General features: G+C 39.5%; 1 protein-coding gene across 2 annotated transcripts in view; it reads left to right on the forward strand.

Moving 5' to 3' along the window:
* CLTC (clathrin heavy chain) overlaps positions 1 to 20,164 on the forward strand; it is a 53,976-nt gene that overhangs the window by 13,871 nt on the left and 19,941 nt on the right. For both annotated transcript variants that reach the window (XM_034752227.1, XM_034752228.1), the window contains exons 2-13: positions 5,801 to 6,008; positions 8,945 to 9,213; positions 9,703 to 9,864; positions 11,005 to 11,118; positions 11,627 to 11,800; positions 14,243 to 14,440; positions 15,500 to 15,700; positions 16,817 to 16,969; positions 17,527 to 17,649; positions 18,133 to 18,270; positions 18,824 to 18,988; positions 19,168 to 19,348. In XM_034752227.1, the coding sequence (XP_034608118.1) occupies positions 5,801 to 6,008; positions 8,945 to 9,213; positions 9,703 to 9,864; positions 11,005 to 11,118; positions 11,627 to 11,800; positions 14,243 to 14,440; positions 15,500 to 15,700; positions 16,817 to 16,969; positions 17,527 to 17,649; positions 18,133 to 18,270; positions 18,824 to 18,988; positions 19,168 to 19,348 (2,086 nt within the window). The remainder of the gene's footprint in view (positions 1 to 5,800; positions 6,009 to 8,944; positions 9,214 to 9,702; positions 9,865 to 11,004; positions 11,119 to 11,626; positions 11,801 to 14,242; positions 14,441 to 15,499; positions 15,701 to 16,816; positions 16,970 to 17,526; positions 17,650 to 18,132; positions 18,271 to 18,823; positions 18,989 to 19,167; positions 19,349 to 20,164) is intronic.

Below are 20,164 nucleotides of genomic sequence, written 5' to 3' on the forward strand. Positions count from 1 at the left end.
TAGCTCAGGAGTAGTGTGGGGTGGATGGGAGGAAACATCCTGTAATCTTCACCTAAGAGAAGACTTTTCAAATAAAAGCTCTGCAGACAATTGAAGATAACAAATGAATTGCAACCTTAGCACATACCTGTAGTAAGGGAGTGATATATCTTAGGTGTGTGTAAATGTGAATGGCTACTTAGGAAGGTGTGGCTTTTACGGTAGTATTTGCACTTGGCCGTGTGTCTAAGGTAAATCATGCAGTGAGTATGACACTCCCTCTTCAGGTGGAATGTTTCAACTTAATCACTATACTCCTTGCTCATGTGGAACACTTCAGGTCCAAGACACTATATCATGCCCTTCTAATGTGGGGGGGGGGGGGAGGGAGAAGCCTTTGGAGTGAATTCGTGTTCACTTTTGGATTAACACACAACCTTGGTGATCTGGGAAGCTTGACAAGTTGACTTGTATCACTTTTTCCTATCCAGGTGATACAACTCTGTAAAACAATTTGCATAGGCCACTCCAGCTGTCTAACAGTTCTTTGGTAACAAGCAAGAATATTGACTTGGAAAATCAATCTTAAAAGCAATTGAAGTTTTGTGTATGCGGTCTCCTACGGACTGAGGGACAAAAGGTTATGAAACTAATGCTGGAAAAATATTCAGAAGGAACTGTTATATTTCATGTTAAATACAGACACAAACTTGCTTAGGCTTTCATTTTGACCCTCCAGTTACTCAAGATAAAAATAACTACTAAATTTCCTTATGCGGAGTGACTTGACATATGAAATAATTCAGACTACTGTAACTCAAATAGATTGTCCTTTCCCAGAAAGGCAAGGGAAAAGTTGAATTTCTAACCATCTGAAATTGAACAGAAAGTTACTCAGCACATAGATTCAGGGAATTCCTAGCTTGGATCCCACAGCAATGTAACTACCATACTAGGGTGAAACTGTACAATGTCTGCTTGAGGTCTGCCTTATAGTTCCTACAGTAAATGTAACCTTGACACTTTTGCACACAGTTCAGTTCATACAGCCATTTTGAACCTTGTTATATAATTTAGCAGCAAGGATAGCCTAACTGGAGACCTGGGCTCTCGATTAAAATCATGCAACTAAAAAAAAGTGGGATTCTAAATAAGCATCTACTTTATTTAGTGTCTCTGCCAGACTATGGGAAATGTTTGCTCAAGGTTTTAAAATTATCAGGTCATGATTTACCATCTCAGTTCTTGGGTAGGACTTGCTCTTTGTAGAGTGAGTGGGAAGAAAAGTGATTGAGCAGACTCAAGCTTCCATGAGAGCATGACTGGAGCACTGACTTGAGGTCAGGAATTGTACCAATTTTTGCCTCAATGCCAGAGTCAGAGCTGAGAAGATAAATAACATGTTTCACTGTTCATGGAAACTGCACCTGTATTCCTCCTCATTGGTCCACCAAGGGTGCACACTCTAGGCTCCTTAATCATCACCTTTCTTGGGCAGAGACCTGTATCTCTCTCCCTCTTGACCAGGAGTTGTTTTTTTAGGCTTCAGTTTCATGTCCACACTGGTATCCGCAGCTAGACAGACTGCCAAGACAGGCCAGTACCTGCACTTTGCTTTCTCCTTGAAAGCTATGAATATTGTAATTGCCAGTAGTGTTAAGTTACCACACAGCTCTCTAAGCAAGCACACTTTTCTTAAAGTGAAAACCTCTTAAAACCAGAAGAGAATATGTGCCTGATGATAAGCTTATCAGAGGTCAGTCCCCAACTCCGGTAGTAGTGAGTCCTTCAAACCTCAACAGGGTTTTCCTGTGGTAACAAGTTCATAGGTGTGCTAGTTCTTCATAACAGCTTTAACTCAGAGGTTAGTCTCAGCTTTATATAGCCTGAGCCTTTGAGCTTGAGACTCCAGGAATAGGTAATCGACAGATAGTGGTCCTCTCTTCAGGCTATATGTTCAAAAGGTTCATGGGTTTTTTGTGGTTTTTGCATAATTGGAAGTCAGGAATTTGTATTCACCTTCCCCTAGAGATTCTCCAGGCAACCACTTGACATTGTCCCAGAAGTACATTCTTGTCTGCCACACTCTTTCAATGAAGTCCTTTAAAGTTCATTACACTTCGCAGGGTTCACTTCCCATCTCCCCCTCCCTGAGAAGTTACATGAAATCCCAGCCCACAATAAGACTTGAACTTTGCATTAATCTAAAAATACTTGAAAAATAAGTTTAAGGATCTTGCAGGAAATTTCCATATTTGTCACAACATGCCCAATTTGCTAACCTATAAAATGAATATTGATATCTTTTACACATACTTGAGCAGCATCTCATCACTTGTTCTGTCCCAAATGTTGCTTGGGTTTGTGGCCTGCCTGCATAAACAGAAGTCTAGTAATGACATGGTTGTCTCTCCTATGCTGAATACACCATGGCTTGCAGTGTGAAATACAAATACAGTAAGTTACTGTTATCAGCCCAAGGATTCAGGAGAAGTTTATGGGATGCTTGAGCAGAGTAGGGTTCACTGAGCTACAGTATTGCTCTAGTAGTGGCTAGTCTCTTGTTCCTTGGATTAGCTGTGGCTGTCTAGTGTAAACATAGGGCACTTAGCTCTTTGGAGAGGAAGAGTGGCTTGCATTGCCCAACAGTGACTGGAAGGGTAGAGTGGAACTTCAATAGAATTAAAATGAGATTAAATGACTTAGTACATTGTACAACTTAATGTGAGTAAGGACAGACAGAGGAACTCCATCTCTGTCCCCAAGGAGCCCAGTTTAAACTAGACATGGCACAGTCAACACAAGTGAAAGCTTGATTAACTTGCCATTTGGATGGTGCCCTTTTAGTAATTTTTTTTATAAGTAGACCTAGACTTTCAAACTGCATATAAACCTTGATGCAGATGTGAACACATGCATGTGGAAAAGCTGACTTGCACACTTTTTTGCTTACGTAAGTTTGAAAATCTGGGCCATAGCAGATGATCATCCTCATTTGGGAAGTAATGATGGGTTTGTTGGGAGGGAAATATGGAGGAAGTAGTAAGCCTTTGTTACTTAAGTGACTGTTGTCTTGAGTAAGTCCATAGCGGTTTGGGGTAAGCCTTAGGTTTCTGACTCCAATCCTGATCCACTAGATCAGAGGCACTCCACCTTTCCAGACTACTGGATCTCTTGCAGGAGTCTGATTTGTCTTTTATCTCTTCTCTCTTACCCCCCCTCCTCCCCCCCCGGTGTCACCTCATTTAAAGTACTTGCTCATGAAATCAGACATAAATACACAAGTGTCACAGTACACTATTACTGAAAAATTGCTTGTTCTCATTTTTACAATATAATATCAATTGGAATATACACTGAAAAGTGCAATATAAACAAGTCATTGTCTGTATGACATTTTAGTTTATACTGACTTCACTAGTGTTTTTTATATAGCCTGTTGTAAAACTAGGCAAATATCTAGATGAATTGATGTACCCCCAGAAGACCCCTGCATACTCCGAAGGGTAGGTGATACCTGTAGTTGAGAACCACTGCACTAGATCATACAGATTCTTTCTAAAAGTTGTTTTTAAGGCATCCTCCATTCTGATCTGGCACCCTGTATGTTGGTTGCTTCTATAAACTCCTTTCACAGTGCTGTGGGAAAACGAAGGTTGAGCAGAATAGCACAGTGACACACCCTCTTTATCAGAACATGCAAGAGAAGACTGTAATGGAATTGCTAAGGTGGAGCCTTTCATAGAGCCTGCACCAAGTATAACTGATAAGAGACTGTTAGAACACCAACATTTTACTCAAATTTAACATGTGGTTTCCAGAACACGGTTCTTCAAAAATAGCTTTGTTTAAAGACCAAACTCTTTCAAGGAGCCACATGTTTGACCTATTCACTTTAGAACTAAATATGCTTTGGTTACTAAGCATTGTCTAATCTTAAATGAATGCAAAGTTCTGAACTTTAAGTGGTAGAAGACCACTCATCTTCCCACAACTTTATTGTGATACTAACGTAAATCAATTGCAATCGTATAGTTTCATCCAAAGATCTAAGCTTTACAAAATAAATCTCTCATCCCTGGTAGGTAGCTACACTATATATGCCATTCTACCAGTGAAGAAACTGAGGCACAAAAGTTGTCATTTGTCCTAAAAGTCAGTGTGTTAGAAACAGGAGCTGAACGTGGGTCTCAATGCCATTATTTTAATACCTTGACACCCCCCCCCCCCCAAAAAATATTTGTACTACCAAACTTCACTGGCTAAACTTTGACTTTAGTTTTTAAGCATTTAAAATTAAACCAAGCATACTCACTTCAATCACTTGAACTGAACTTTTTTCCCCTAAGCTCCTACTTCTAAAGTAAGCTTTTAATCAAATTTCTTAAGAGAGGCAGATCTGGCCTAAACAGGAAGGGGTGGCTGCCTGGCTCAGTAAATACATGCAGTAGAAGGCAGTGTTATATGTGCTCCACCCTTGCCCTTCTGGGAAGTGTTAACTGCACTACTTAATCCACTATCCTGACTTTGTTTTTTGTGTAGCCCTTCTTAAACACTTAATATTGTAAGAATCACTAAGTGTAAGTTTACACTCTAATCTAGCCAGTACAGAAGTGGTTAAGACAAATGAGAGAACTGCATCTAACATACTTAAGTTCATAGTTAATGGTCTAAAATGCAAAATGGTGTTTAGGTAGTCAAGTGCAGAAATCAAATCCTTAGCCTGTTCTCTAGAAACTAGTTTTAAGATTTATTCAGTATTCAAGCCTCAGCCACATCAGAACAAAAATGACTCAGATGCAGCTAAGTTGTCTAACACACTGCTCTCAATTCCTAGATTAAGCCATTCACTCTGGCTTCAGTGTGTACCTTTTTGGAAGGAGAGAACTACCAGAAACTTACATGGACGACACAAATCCCAGCTTGAGGGGAGATACCTGTGCTTGAGCAGTGTGTTTGAGTTAGTGCACTAAAAATAGAAGTGTAGCCATGGCAGCATGAACAACCAGAGGGACTGACCATTCAAAGTACCTGCCTATGGTCTCGGATGGAATTGTACTTGGGCAGCTAACCCCTCCTAACACTATGGCTACATCACTCCTATTTTTAGTGCCCGCTCTCTCTGAGTGCAGGTTTGTCTCAACCTGGAATCTGCACCTTCCAGCTCTCGTGTGGACCTAGCGTAAGTTACTTTAGAGCAGAAGAACAAACTGTGGGTCAGGACCCCATTTTAATGGGGTTGCCAGGGCTAGCTTAGACTTGCTGAGGCCTGGGACTGAAGTCCAAGGGCTTCAGTCCTGGGTGGCGGGGCTCAGGATTTGGCTTCAGTCCTGGGTGGCGGGGCTCAGGTTACAGGCCCACCTGGCCTAGGGCTGAGGCCCTTGGGCTTTGGCCCCTCCACCAGGGGTGGTCGGCTCAGGCTTCAGTCCCCCCTCCTGGGGTCAGGGGGTAGTAATTTTTGTTGTCAGAAAGGGGCCATGGTGCAACAAAATTTGAGAACATTCCCCATATACTCAAGATCAGACTAAAATTTTTAAGCTTTTAAATGTTAGAAAAATGTTCTTGAACCCATCTTGGAATAAAGCGTAGCAGGCTTTCCTCCAGTTGTGCACAAACGCACCTTCCAGGCGGTGTACCTCTGTATCTCATGCCCTTCTTGGCAATAAAAGACCTATCCTAGGAAAAAGCTTGCAAAAGAATACTTTTCTGACACAGCTTCATGATTATTATTCACTTTCTAGAGTAGATTTCATGAACCAGACTTCAGCTGATAATCCTCCTGTGTAATGTGACTAAACTTTATTTATTTTTTGTCTTCTAGCTCCAAAATCTGGGGATCAACCCAGCTAACATTGGCTTCAGTACTCTGACTATGGAGTCAGACAAATTCATCTGCATAAGAGAGAAGGTAGGAGAACAAGCACAGGTGGTGATCATTGACATGAATGACCCCAGCAACCCCATTCGCAGACCAATTTCGGCTGACAGTGCTATCATGAATCCTGCTAGCAAAGTCATTGCACTAAAAGGTATGAACAGAACATCTTGTTTAACATCTGACTATATATTGTATAACTTTCTGTATAAACTACCAGTTCAGGGCAAATCCATTGTTTTTGAAGACTGAAGAGTTCATATTCAAAGGTTAAACCAGATGTTGGGCAGACATTCTAAAAGAGCATGTTGCTTGTTGCTCTTAAGATGTTTGTCTCCCTTTCCCAAAATTCACCATGGAAAATCTGTATCCTTGTCTTACCTATCCTCAGCTAAGCTGTCATCCTAGACTTGTTGAATAGAATACTGCTAATTTGCAGCGACTTGCTGTCAGCTCTTCTATATTCTAGCATTGGTCCACTTACAGCTGAGATCAGGATTTTGCTTGGTGAAGAGTAGACTGTAACACTATCTTACAGCTTGTGGTGCTCAGTCCAGCTATGGAAGCCAGAGAAATAGTTGTCTGAAATTCCTAGTTAATAGTAATTCTTCATGGAGCAAAAAGTTTCAGGTGACTCCTTGCTAAACCTCTCTACCCCAAAAAACCTGGACTCCCTTTTCAGGGGGGTGGGGGGGGAGGAGGATAAAAGGATTATTGCTGTCCATTTGTTCTCCAATCTGACCTCTTGGGGGTTGTGGGAGGGGGCAGAGGGTGTGCCAAGTGAGTCAAACCAGGACAAACAACTTTATAGTTTAGTGCATTTTGAAAAATTCATGGGTCACTAAATGATCTACAGTTTTACAAGATACAAAAGTCAAACTCTTATCAAGCTACATATTACACAACAAATTAAAAATTCTATCCTACACAGTACAGTAAAATTATCGTGCATGTTTGACCTTGCACTAAGTTGTCCATTGACAGTTATGCTCAAGAGTACTGCATATTTGCCCATTTTTAGGGAGGATAAACTATTTGGAAATTCAAATGATTAGCTTAATTTTTGAAGTTAGGTAGAAGGTATTAATGGATTAGTCTATGAACTTTTCTTTTAGATCAAGCTATCTATTAGATCTGATTAAAATAAGGGTTTTCTTAATTTTTCATCTATTGTCTTGTATTGCTTTGAACTCAGACATTAAATAGTTACATTAACTTAATCTTTCTGATGGTTTTAATGTTGTACTCCTGTTTTGTTTGTTGCATCTCTAATGCTTTCTTGTGTATGCAGATGGTGAGTTCTCAATTTAGATTGTATTAGTTTTTGTCCTGTTCTATGAAAAGAGAATACCAAAGTCCAAAGGCTTACAGGCTTAAAGGCTTACAGTGCACATTACTGAATAATTAAGGTGTAAGAGCAGACAACCGCCTACATGCTCATCCCTAGATATTCTTTAGAGTAGCACTGAAGAGGTTAAGGGAAACAATATACTCCAAATTTAGGAAATTACTTCACAAAGTACCAGTTTGAAAGCTCTACAGTTGCACTTGGCCTAAAGCAGTAAACTTAGGACCCTTCAGACTTTTTATAAGCAGGATTATGACTCTTACAAATCAAGTCTGGTTGTTTTTTTTCCCTTGGTGTGCTTTGCATATTGTGTGGGATGGAAATAAAACTGGACTGTACTCTAGTTCCCTTACATTATCCCTTGTGTTAACTTTAATGCCTCATACTTGAAAAATAGCATTATGAAATGGTGCAAAACAAGAAAGACATGAGATTAGATGAATTGTAGTATCTCTAGCACATAACACCAAACTTCTCATTATTTGCAGTTCAGATGCAGCGTTCCTTAACCTCTATTTCCATCCTTGTATGCCTCGGAACATGGCTATCTTGTTAGCAGAGTGACTGTCAACCAAACCAAAATCTGTAGTAGTCTGACACCCTGACCCATATGGGACTCCTTTCTTAACCTTTAACTCTGAGACCTAGTTTTGAAAGTATGCAACATAAACTTTTGACAGCTAGCTTTTAATAGCCACCAGTGCAAATAAAATAGCCTCTGTTTTGCATCTTACAGTAAAGATCATATAAATGTGATTAGCTAGTCCTTCACTGATACATGTGTCTATTAATAACGGGAATAGCTTGAACTTTCTGCTCTCTACATTCCCCTAATATTAGCAACTAGCTGAGCCAGAATTTGTTTTTTGGCATGCCACTTCAAACTCTTTTTGTTCCCCTTTAAAAGTAGCAGTGATTCTTCAGCATATGATACTGTAGAATGAATCTTAAGTATTATTCTGGTGGCAGAAGGAATACAATGTGTGGCAGCATCGTTATTTTGGACATGTGTATTTACCCTTCCATGTAATTCAAAACACTTGCCTTTCCCTATCCTCTGGAGCTTGCCTCAGTCCCTTGTTCTGGTTCTCCCCTCTACCCTCCCTGTCCCCTATGTAGTTTATATTCATCTCTGGTCTGTTGCAGCCAAAGATCCTTTGTTTTTGTTAACCTGTTAGCTTACCAACTTAGAAGTGTTTTTGGTTAATGAAACAGAATTACAAACAAACCTGACAGAGCCCACTTTTTGACCCTTCCATCCTTGTGGTTTGTTATACTTGAAACAGATGTGGACAGGTTTGTTAAGTTTTTTTTTTTTTTTTTTTTTTTTGACACCTAAGAGGTTTAGTGTACCTTTATACTTTCAAGAGACATTCAACTGAATGTGTTCCTAAATATGTACATTTAAAAATTTGATTTCCTATAACAGCTAAAACTGAAATTGTTCAGATGCTTTGTCACTTAATTAAAAAGCTTTCCACCATCTGTTCAAAATTGGTTAAGCAACAGCCAATTGAGAGGTCAGGGTTTTTTGTACAGCCATGTGCAGTAATAACATAGCTTTAGAAATGTCTGGCTAATAGTTTAGCTGATCACTATGAATGTCATAGGCAAGTGCAGTACATCATGGCATCCTCCTAAGAGGAAGGCTAGATGCTAAGTCTAACTTCATAGTGCAGCTATCATGGTATTTGAAGGAGAGAACTGCTAACTCAGCTTATTGAATTGAACTTGTTTTTTAGCTGGGAAAACGCTTCAAATCTTTAACATTGAGATGAAGAGTAAAATGAAGGCTCATACTATGACTGATGATGTTACCTTCTGGAAGTGGATTTCGCTGAATACTGTTGCTCTTGTAACTGACAATGCAGTCTACCACTGGAGCATGGAGGGAGAATCTCAGCCTGTGAAAATGTTTGACCGACACTCTAGTCTTGCAGGCTGCCAGATCATCAACTATCGTACAGATGCTAAGCAGAAATGGTTACTTCTGACTGGCATATCTGCACAGGTACTTAATAGTTATTGATGACACCAGTCTGGAAGGCCAAAACTTGACTGACACCCTTTTTTGTAAGCTGCATAACTTCCCTCAGTGTGTAATGATATTCTGATTCCTCTGTCTTGTTACAAAGACAACGAATAGTTGATTCTAGAGGCAACAAATTCTATGCTAAGGCCAAAGACCGTCTTAAGGTACCCCTTAACTCTGAACAAACTTTATTTGGAGACTATATATTTTTTTCTTCTACATCCAATATTTTAGCTGGCCATTTCAGTTTTGTATCTGTCATCATTCTGATGCAATGGATTTACTGTGCAACTCAAATCTGATTAGCAAACAAAATTAACCAGTTTACAGAATCAAGATGCTGACTTAAGAACTCAAACTAAACAAGGTGACTTTGTTTTTTCACACTACAGTCTGCCAGTACTTGAGGTAGTATTGGGGGGGGGGGGGGAATACTTTGTCACTAACTTCTCTTTACATTTTGTTTAGCAAAATCGTGTTGTGGGAGCCATGCAGCTTTATTCTGTAGATAGAAAAGTGTCCCAGCCTATCGAGGGGCATGCCGCTAGTTTTGCTCAGTTCAAGATGGAAGGTAATGCTGAAGAATCTACTCTCTTCTGTTTTGCAGTAAGAGGTCAAGCTGGAGGCAAGGTAAGCTTTGGTTTTGGATGCTATCTACCTCATTTTGCTTTAGAATATTTAGCCTGGGAGTAAACGGGATTTCAAAAAGCAACCCTAGAGACGTTAGCTATATAGTGCATGCATCTATATACTTTCACTGAGTTTTAGTGTTTGCCTTTTCTCCTCTGTTTTGGAAGGAAGTACTTGCTTTATGTAGGAATCGTGTGGCTTTAAGTGATCTCTAGCCTCAAATAGCTTTTTATATGTGCATGCATAAATCTTAAAACACTGCTCCTAGCAGAATCACTACCAGAACCCTTGGGTAACTGCAGATGAGTCTCCAAACGGGTTATTAATGAATAAACCTATATATTGGGGGACATGGAAAACTTTAGCAATATGACTTGTTCAGATGTCCAAGTACCCAAAATTTGAACTGAGATAAGGTAAAAGTTCTGGTGCTTGCCTTTGAAAATGGACCTCAAACTTTTTTAGATGGCAGAGCTCTTTCTACTTATCCTCCTGATACTAGAAAGTGTGCACTTTTAATTCTTAACTTCAGAGGATTCCATTAGGAGCCAAACTTGGGTTCTCAAAACTATTTGGAATAGCAAATGAGAGTTCATGACTGGAACAGACTAAAGTGGAAAAGAAAACTTTGTCTGAATGTTTGGCTTCTGGCTGACAAGGATGATAAAACCACAAACATGCAGCTTATTAACTACTTGAATTTCTGTGTGGAATGCTGTCAGATTGGAGGTATGTGTAGAAATACACAAGCTAACAGTAAAATGGCAACACAACAGAGTAGCTAATAATGGCTTTTCATAGCAATATTGGGAAGACGGTTTCACCCAGAGTGATAGAGGAACTTCTGATGGCCTCATGTATATGGGAAGACCTGTGGCTTAATGTGGTCTGTGAATTAACTAGATCACAGAAGCTTTTCCTTAGAGTAAGATCAGATGACTCAACATGGCATTCTTTTCCACACAATCTGAATTCTGTGTAAGCATGATAATGAGGCTCATGTGGCCACAAACAAAGCACTTATATCTGTTACCACTTTCTAATCTGACTACAGTGCCCAGTGAATTTGAGCAACCATGTAGCTATGCAATATTTCAGGAAATATATAGGATTGGTTGATTAATCTCATCTGTTGTACAGTTGCATATCATTGAAGTTGGCACACCACCAACAGGGAACCAACCATTTCCCAAGAAAGCAGTGGATGTCTTCTTTCCTCCTGAAGCACAGAATGACTTTCCTGTAGCAATGCAGGTATGGTAGATGTCCAAGACCAAGATGGAAGGATATGAGATTGAGACTCGTGGATATGGGGATATAGCAGGCTGCTAAATATATAGACACTCCTATGCAGCTACAGAATCTGAGGTTTTGCAAAGAAAAATACATGTCCTAAAATCCAATAAATTTAGTTCAACAGAGTTTATACTTTAAGTATATTTCCCCCTCCTTCCCCCCCCCCCCCCCCCCAGCCACAAACGTTGTAAGTTGTTTTTAATTGCTGATTTTCCTTTCCCCTTTCTGGAATAAGTATCCAGCTATTTTGGTATATGTAAGCCCAAATGACAATATGATAAATTAGATATTCTTCTACTATGCTGTCAAGTGTGTGCACAAACTCACTCTCAGGCACAACACAATCACTTTGTGCAATCAAAACAATTGTGCTCCTTCATGCTAACCATTGTAACATTACAACAAATTTGACTTTAAAGCAAGGCTTTAAGTACACTGATTATTCAACCTTACTCTTGTCTTGCAGATTAGTGAAAAACATGATGTGGTGTTTCTGATAACAAAATACGGTTACATCCATTTGTATGACCTTGAAACTGGCACCTGCATCTACATGAATAGAATCAGTGGAGAAACCATATTTGTCACTGCACCTCATGAAGCAACTGCTGGAATTATAGGAGTTAACAGAAAGGGACAAGTAAGGAAATTCTGTTCCTAAAGCACTTGACTAGGCTGTTCCACCAAGATTAGAGTGGGAGGGGAATGGGAACAAGTGAGTCCTGATGCCTCACAAGTCTCCTCTTCACATTTCTGCTCAAACACTGTCTTGTAGGAGAAACTTGCAATGTGTATACTGACTTAGCACTTTCACTTCAAATGCTTATCTCCTTCATGGAACGGTTTACAGGCTGGCCTCTAAATGAGATACTAGGTGATAACTGATCAGAGTTCATGAATGTTTGACTAGCATCAGGTTGTGTGTGGAGAGGGGTGCGGTTTTTGTTTTTGGACCATGTTTAGCATTACTGATATTCAAGTGCTCTACTTTCCATTATCGTGTCTAAATCCACCTCTAGCAGCATCCTTTTTGGTAGGTGGGGGTGGGCAAGAGTTAAAGTTCATAGTGGTGTCAGTGCAGAAATCTGCACTCCTTTATGAAAAGAGGTGGAATTATGATGCCTGAACAGTGATCATTGGTGGCTCAAATCTTAGTTCTGGTGCATAAAACAGGAAAGGCAGAAAATAGTTGTAATGTCTTAATTGGGAAGAATTGTCTATTAAAATAGTCTTGAATTTACCTGTATAGAAATTTTGTCTGTAACTGGCACATAAAACTTCTGTTTGGAAAAGCTACTTGCTGGTATAAGAATCCCTTCATTCCACCTAGCTGAACTTGGTTTTTTTTTTTTGTTTTGTTTTTTTTTTAATAAACAAGTGTAATTCAATATTGAAAGTAGAAAGGTAACCTGTATCAATAGTTAACATGAGCTGTTGCCAGTGCTGTTCGTGAGAGTCCAGATCTTCTATAAAGGTGGTAAAATCTTTCCACAAAACAAGGAATTTCTCTGATGTAGATCAGGCTCTTTGGGGAAAAACTTGCATAAATTCTTTCAGTTCAAAAGGGTAGTTAGTGCTGCATGCCTGCTATATGGCACTAAAATGCAGAAAATTAAGAACTCACTGTTTAAACATAAGGCAATAAACATGGGAGAATAGGATATCTGAGAATTCCTCAAACTTGATATCAGGGTTTGTAGAATTATTTGAGAATCTGTTTAATCCCACAATCCTATTTAGTATTCATAACTTCTCCCTCAGACTGTCTAATCTTCCCGTAAGATACTACTAAAAAAAATTCTCCTGGAAGCAATGAGTGGGGGAACTTTTGGCCATTACAATGTCTGAATCATAAATTGCTCTGTCCTTGTACATACTATCCCATGATCTGCCGTACTAGATGGAGATGAGTGCTTTCTAGTGAGTGGGAAGAGCTTGTATCTGTAACTAGGAAAATCTAGTCTCTGTACATCTCTAACTATTAGTGTCACTATTTCCAATTAGGGTTAGGTATAGAATGCAGATGCTAAACACTTCTACATGTAAGAAGTAAAATTTATACTGATCTTGGTTTTGTGCCATAGCAGTGGTCTTTGCAGCCCTAGATATAGGTTTAATTTTTTCAGACTTTTGTGCTAGAATACTGTTTTAGGTGGCTTTCTGAACCCTTGAAAGGAATAGACTGTATGTCCGGTTATCTTGCAGATGAATGGAAGCAGTCTCTCTCTCTGAAGAGACTCAACTAATCATTCTAGCAAAGACACATGTGATGGAGAATTTTAGTTCTCCTTCCCCTCCGCACTTTTTTTATATTTGCAGAACTATCTTAATTGGAGTAATATATGTGTGGGTGGGCTGGCTTCTAAACTCTTGTGGATGAAGACTGAGGACATTCCCTTAAGGGTTTCTTATAGCATCTAAAAGCAATAGAATTTTGGAAGGAGACTTGCTAACTAAGCAGTAATTGTGCAGTTTTTCAATGCTATTCAGTATTTCAGTGCTATGCATAAAGCAAACTATAGGTTCTGAACAGTAGGCTCTGTCTGGAAACCCTAGATCTTAATGTTTGGATAGGGAAACATCTTAAACTGACACTGCAGGCAACCAGTATATTCAACCTTGCAATTTCAGGAGACAACTCAGTTAAACTTTTGGAAAGCTATTAAACCCTAATTCATGTGTGTTACTCTCGAATTCTTTTGGGAATAAAAATAAACTTAATGAGATGGTAGGGACCTATTGGGTAACTTAGTGCCCATCCCTTTTGTCAGTGAAGGAATTGTTCCATGGTGCTGTCGAATTCAACTGTAGGACCAAGAAATGGGGCTTGGACTTCAGAGCTTGTCCTGCAGAAATAGCTTACCGCAGTGGTAAATACTTCCTGATATTCAGCCTAAATATTCCTCTGCTTAATCTAACCTGTTACTCCTACCTTCACCCTAAATAATTACTAGTTGTTGTTGTGGCACTATTGAAAATGCTTGCAGAATGCATCTACTCTGAGCAGCTGGTATACCTTAATTGCAGCCTGAAGATGCACTGATTGTAAATATGTCCCTTTTTTCCTCTAAATCCAATTCAGGTGCTCTCCGTATGCGTAGAGGAAGAGAACATAATTCCTTACATCACTAATGTGCTGCAAAATCCTGACCTGGCTTTGCGAATGGCTGTCCGCAACAATCTGGCAGGAGCTGAGGAACTCTTTGCCCGAAAATTCAATGCACTGTTTGCCCAGGGAAACTACTCAGAGGCAGCAAAAGTGGCAGCAAATGCACCAAAGGTATAAAGTGTTGCTGAACAGATGTTTATCAAAGCTGGAAATGTACATTGAAGCATGTTCTTAACCTTTGCAAGGTTAGGTCTTCATCTGAGATGTGCACTGAAGTCGGTGACTACTCACATGAGTGTTAGCAGGATCAGCATTTTGCTCTTGGAAGTAGCACTACTGAAATGGCTTGAACAGGTGCGTTCACCAAAGCAATTTGCTAGGACAGACCTCTTCAATGGATCTGTTCATACTGCAGCAGTGGACACAAATATAAAAAGTCAGGCCTTCAGCCAGACTAAATTGAAGGAACAAAGATAGGTGGGGAGAATAGTACAAGACAAGCATAGTAAGCTGGATCAAAGTTGATATTGTAGCTACATGGTCTTTTATTTAAAAACAAATCTTGCAGGATTAGAGGGGCACTAGTTGGGCTTAAAGAAAAGGATTATGGGAGTAAGAGGAGCCTGGGTGTAAAATGAGATTGAGCTTGAGCATCTGAAGCTTTAGAGTGGTAAGAAAGATGGGATAAGGGAGAAAACCAGCAGCAAAGAGAATATCCAGAGTCCATATGAAATCTGAAAAGTCAAAGGCTGTGAAGGCTCCTCATGACAGTAGCTGTTTGGACTCCTTTTTTTACTACCTCTCCAGTGGCGGTGTTTGTTCCTCTGGAGTCCAGTAGTGCCTGCCATGCATACTGAACAGCTGCATTGCTTCTAGAATTTGAGGTTTTTTTACTGTCAGTTATCAGGATAATAAATTTCTAACTAGATGTTAAAGGGATGTGTACAAAACTGATACAAACCAAGGTTGAAACTTCATCTCTAATGTATCTTATGCCAGTGCTGGGCTGGTACCAGAGCATACACAGAAACAGTGTCACAACTGAAGAGTTAAGCTACAGAAGAAAATGCCATTCTTGTTAGTGTAGCTGCTAACCAGAGCAGGTGAAGAAATAGTTCTTACATATGCCAGGAATTGTCTGATCAGACAACATACAGTACTGAAAACTAATTTAAAAAGTCACTCAGTAATGGAGCTGGTGAATACAATGCATCCTCTAACCTTTTTAAGGGAATCCTGCGTACTCCAGACACCATACGCCGGTTCCAGAGCGTTCAAGCACAGCCGGGTCAGACTTCTCCCTTGCTCCAGTACTTTGGAATTCTACTAGACCAAGGTCAGCTGAACAAATATGAATCCTTGGAACTCTGCAGGCCAGTGCTTCAGCAGGGACGCAAACAGCTTCTGGAGAAATGGTTGAAAGAGGATAAGGTAAAGCTGCAGTGCATGTCTTTTATAATTTGGGGGTAATCTCTACTAGTAGCAGCCATGTCATGGCCACTGCAAGGACTAAGACCTGTATCCTGCACAAAAATCAGTAATGTGACTTATGTGCATTGCCATCTTTGTCTGAGAGATGTCTTGTAGTGGAATCACCATTTTCCCCCTTGAATATAGGATATAGACATAGCAAGTGGTTCAGTGTAAACAATAAATCTCCATGATGCTTTTACATTAATCTACTACCCACTGACAAGTTTCTACTTCCCAAGACACATTGCTGAGTCAAGGTGGGAGTGTATGTATGAAGAATATCATTTGTTAGGAGTGCCCTTCAAAGACTTCTGTCTTCCCTATTTCTGAGAGACTTTTTTTTTTTTTTTTTTTTATTCAAGGCCCTTGTCATGCTTACTGTGACTCATCCTATGCTGTGGGCAGGGACACCTTCTCCCCTCCCCTCCCCCAGCCACTCCTTAATTAGCTGGAGGGAGATTACACTAGCTAATGATGTAAGCCAGTCCTTTTCACAATGCTGAACAAGTACACTCTTGCCCCAATTTAGAACAACCAGAACAAGAATTTTAATACAGACCTACTGGATTGTTGCCAGTTAACTCTAGTCTGACTCTATCAACTGGGATTTTTATGTAAATCTCACTTAAGGTGGTGGTAACCAAACCTGGAGGATAGAGGGAATAAAATCCAAACAAAGGCAAACTGAAAAATGATCGAGTTTATGCTGAAGTAATAAAACAAGGATACACGAGTGTCCCTTAATCTTATCATAGGTTGAGATTTAAGGAATGGAGCCCATTGTATTGCTGCCACCACTGATGTAGGGTACTACCTGAAATATTTTTGTAATGCTAAAACTTTAGCCCATGAACAATGACCAACTAGGATGCATTTTTCATAAAGCAACTTGGACTGTTAAGTCCAGTTACTAGAAAATACTTTGACATCTTTTCAACCTGCTATATGTATATATGAAGATGGTTATCCCAGCATTGTACCATGAATGCTCTTTAGACCTAGAATATGTAGATCTAACTTCATCAATTCGACATTTATTAAAATGTTGTTCTTAACTATATTCTTTCTAAACAGTTGGAGTGTTCAGAGGAATTGGGAGATCTAGTGAAGTCTGTGGACCCTACATTGGCACTTAGTGTCTATCTAAGAGCTAATGTTCCTAACAAGGTCATTCAATGTTTTGCTGAAACAGGACAAGTCCAGAAGATTGTTCTATATGCTAAGAAGGTGAGGCTGTGCTAACTACGTATAGATAACATTTGCAGTTGAAACTATAAACCTTATTGAATTCAGGAGCACAAATTAGGAAAACTACTTCGGTTTAAGAAACAGACTACTTAAAGCAAAACTTCTGAAATATGCTAAATTAGCCACATTGGTTTTCTTAAAAAGTGTGCCACTGTGATATAATTGTTTAATCTCATAGGATACCTATTTTTCCAGAACATTTAGCTACATATGAATATTGCATTCAAGACTCTCATTTTAATTAGTTGAAAACTTGCACTTTGGCCTACTTAAAAGGGGGTGTGTGGCACTCAAGTTAAAATCTTAATTGAGCCACTGACTGATCTTGGGCAATATCTCCATGCTTGTGTACCCATGTAGCTTTTTCCCATTCCCCACACAGATGAGAAAAGTGCTTTGAGATATAAATGAAGAATCTCTGCACTCATTTGGATAAGAACTGATGTTTTCATGTAGCTGCTCCTTGGTTCTGTATCTGAGACTTTATTTAGCTTCTCTTGAAGCACTGACTCTCTTTATTGTGGCTACTTTTACAGGTTGGCTATACTCCAGACTGGATTTTCCTGCTGAGGAATGTAATGCGAATCAGCCCTGACCAAGGACAGCAGTTTGCTCAAATGCTAGTTCAGGATGAAGAACCCCTTGCGGATATCACACAAGTAATAACTTAAAATATCTTGAAAATCTTAAGACTGTTAAGCAAATGAGTTGGGATTCATGCCTACCACTTAAAGTTGCCTGTGGAGAAAGGGTATTAAATTGCCTCCTGAAGATGTGGCTTTTCAAAATTAAATTTTCTAACACTGAAAAACAATTTAATTTAAAATAGGTAAACTAAGCTTGTTTCAGCAGTGTTTCCAAGGAAGTGATAACTCAGGTACTTGGCTGTGCCTTGTGAGGTTTCAAGCATAAGCTGTTAGCTGAACTTTCTCGTCTTCATGAGGAGGCAATCCTACTCTTACAAGCACACAAGATAAGTGCTTCCATTGACTGGGATAATACTAGTAAAATAAGCAAGATCTCATGACTGCATCTAAACTTTCATATTTAGAAGTAAACTTGTTCACTTCTTGAAATGGAACCTTTTCACTTAAACTAGTACTGCAGTTCCAAAAAGTACACTTGTTTTGTTTTCCCCCCAGATTGTGGATGTTTTTATGGAGTACAACCTAATTCAGCAGTGTACTGCCTTCTTGCTGGATGCACTGAAGAATAACCGCCCTTCTGAGGGTCCCCTGCAAACACGTTTACTTGAGATGAACCTTATGCATGCACCTCAGGTATGTCCTATAGATGTCCTCAAACTGAAAGTTGAACAGGTTTTCGTATCTTGTAGCCAAACTTCCATCAGCTTAGGTATGAAAAATGTTAGACATTATAGTAGCTTCTGGGTTTCCACTTTTAGCTTAATGGCTGACTAGTTCTAGACAAAGTTACTATTTTCATTGAGTTTAAAATGTATCTAATTTCAAAAGGGGGTTTTCGTTCCCTATTCTGTAGCTAGGATCTGCATATTCCAGGTCTAACAACTTCCCTATTTATACTGTGGTGTAATATTAAATATCAAGTTAAGCCAACAATCCTTTGTCCCCCGCACTCCCAGAAAAATCTGGACCTGGCTTGAAAGTTCATGCCTAGAATCCTATTAACAACCCTGGATCTAATTCTAGTATCTTAAGTGACCTCTTTAAAATAGTTACAGGATCTTCTGTAGTTTAGTTCAAGACTTCATTCTGATTTGGGGTAGTAAGTTTTCCTGATGCATCATATGCAGAATCTAATATATAAACTCCAGAACTAGAATAAACCCAGTCTTGTTCTGTCGTTTTATAGGTTGCAGATGCTATCTTGGGAAACCAGATGTTTACTCACTATGACCGGGCTCACATTGCACAGCTGTGTGAGAAAGCTGGCTTGCTGCAGAGAGCATTAGAACACTTCACTGACTTGTATGATATCAAGCGTGCAGTAGTTCACACTCATCTTCTCAACCCTGAGGTACAGAATCCAAAATCTTGTATAGCTTTGGCTAGCTTAATTTCCAGGATCATAAAATATCACACTGCTTGCAGTGTGATAATTTTATCTTTCAAATTGCAGTATTTATGCAGCTTTAAAATTTGGTACTTAATATTTTTATATGGAAAATCTTTGTAATGATCTTCCTATCTCTCTAGTGGCTGGTGAATTATTTTGGCTCCCTATCAGTAGAAGACTCTCTGGAGTGTCTGCGTGCCATGCTTTCTGCTAACATTCGTCAAAACCTGCAGATTTGTGTTCAGGTAGCTTCAAAATACCATGAACAACTGTCAACACAGTCACTTATTGAGCTGTTTGAGTCTTTTAAGAGCTTTGAAGGTAAGATGCAATAGGTATACTCTGTTTAGCATTACTTCACTGTCTTAAACATATAAAGATCTATTATATTGCAGATGTAATAGTCTGTATGCTAGTGTGTAGAGGAGTGTTGAGGCCATTTGGCAACCTGATGGACATTAGAAAGTTTCACATTGTAGGGCTTGTCTGACCCTCCAAAAGCAACAGTTCAAGAAGTTGGTCTAAATCTGCCATTTTGACTACTTCACTATCCAGTTGCACTCCTGCCGTGAAACTTCTTGGGTAAACTATTTATTAAGTTAGGTAGATTCTTGGTGGAGGCCTTTAGAACAGGGACTGGTAAAAGGATCTCCAGGGGGACAAGGGCAACGTGTCTGCATCAAACTTGTATACTTGAGAAGTAGCTGCCAGCTCTCCTACCTTTTTTTTTTTTTCTATGCTTTTCTAAACTGTCTCTGCTGGTGGCTACTCGTATTTAGAGCTTAGTTCTGTATACTTGTATCTCCTCTACACTCACCCTCTTGTTGGTTACTTTAGTCATTCCCAATTTATTTTTCAGCCCTTTGTGACTGAACTTTATCCACTTTCCGCATCTATACAGGGGGAAAAAAACCTAAATGGCCTAGGTGGTACTGCAGATTTTGCTTGGCATGTTGGCCTGTTCCAACTCCCAATGGACTGTTGGAATAGGAATAGATGGAGACACTAGCCCTTGGAAAGCTTTTCTGCCTTTCCTTGTATAAGGAACATCTTGCCTTTGCCATACAGGTGAACAGGGTCCCCTTTCAAAGCTGCTTTCTGTATAAAAAGCCTGTAGCTAAACAGAATTGCCAAAAA

The sequence above is a fragment of the Trachemys scripta genome, chromosome 18 (assembly GCF_013100865.1).
Source record: "Trachemys scripta elegans isolate TJP31775 chromosome 18, CAS_Tse_1.0, whole genome shotgun sequence".
Classification (NCBI taxonomy): domain Eukaryota; kingdom Metazoa; phylum Chordata; order Testudines; family Emydidae; genus Trachemys; species Trachemys scripta.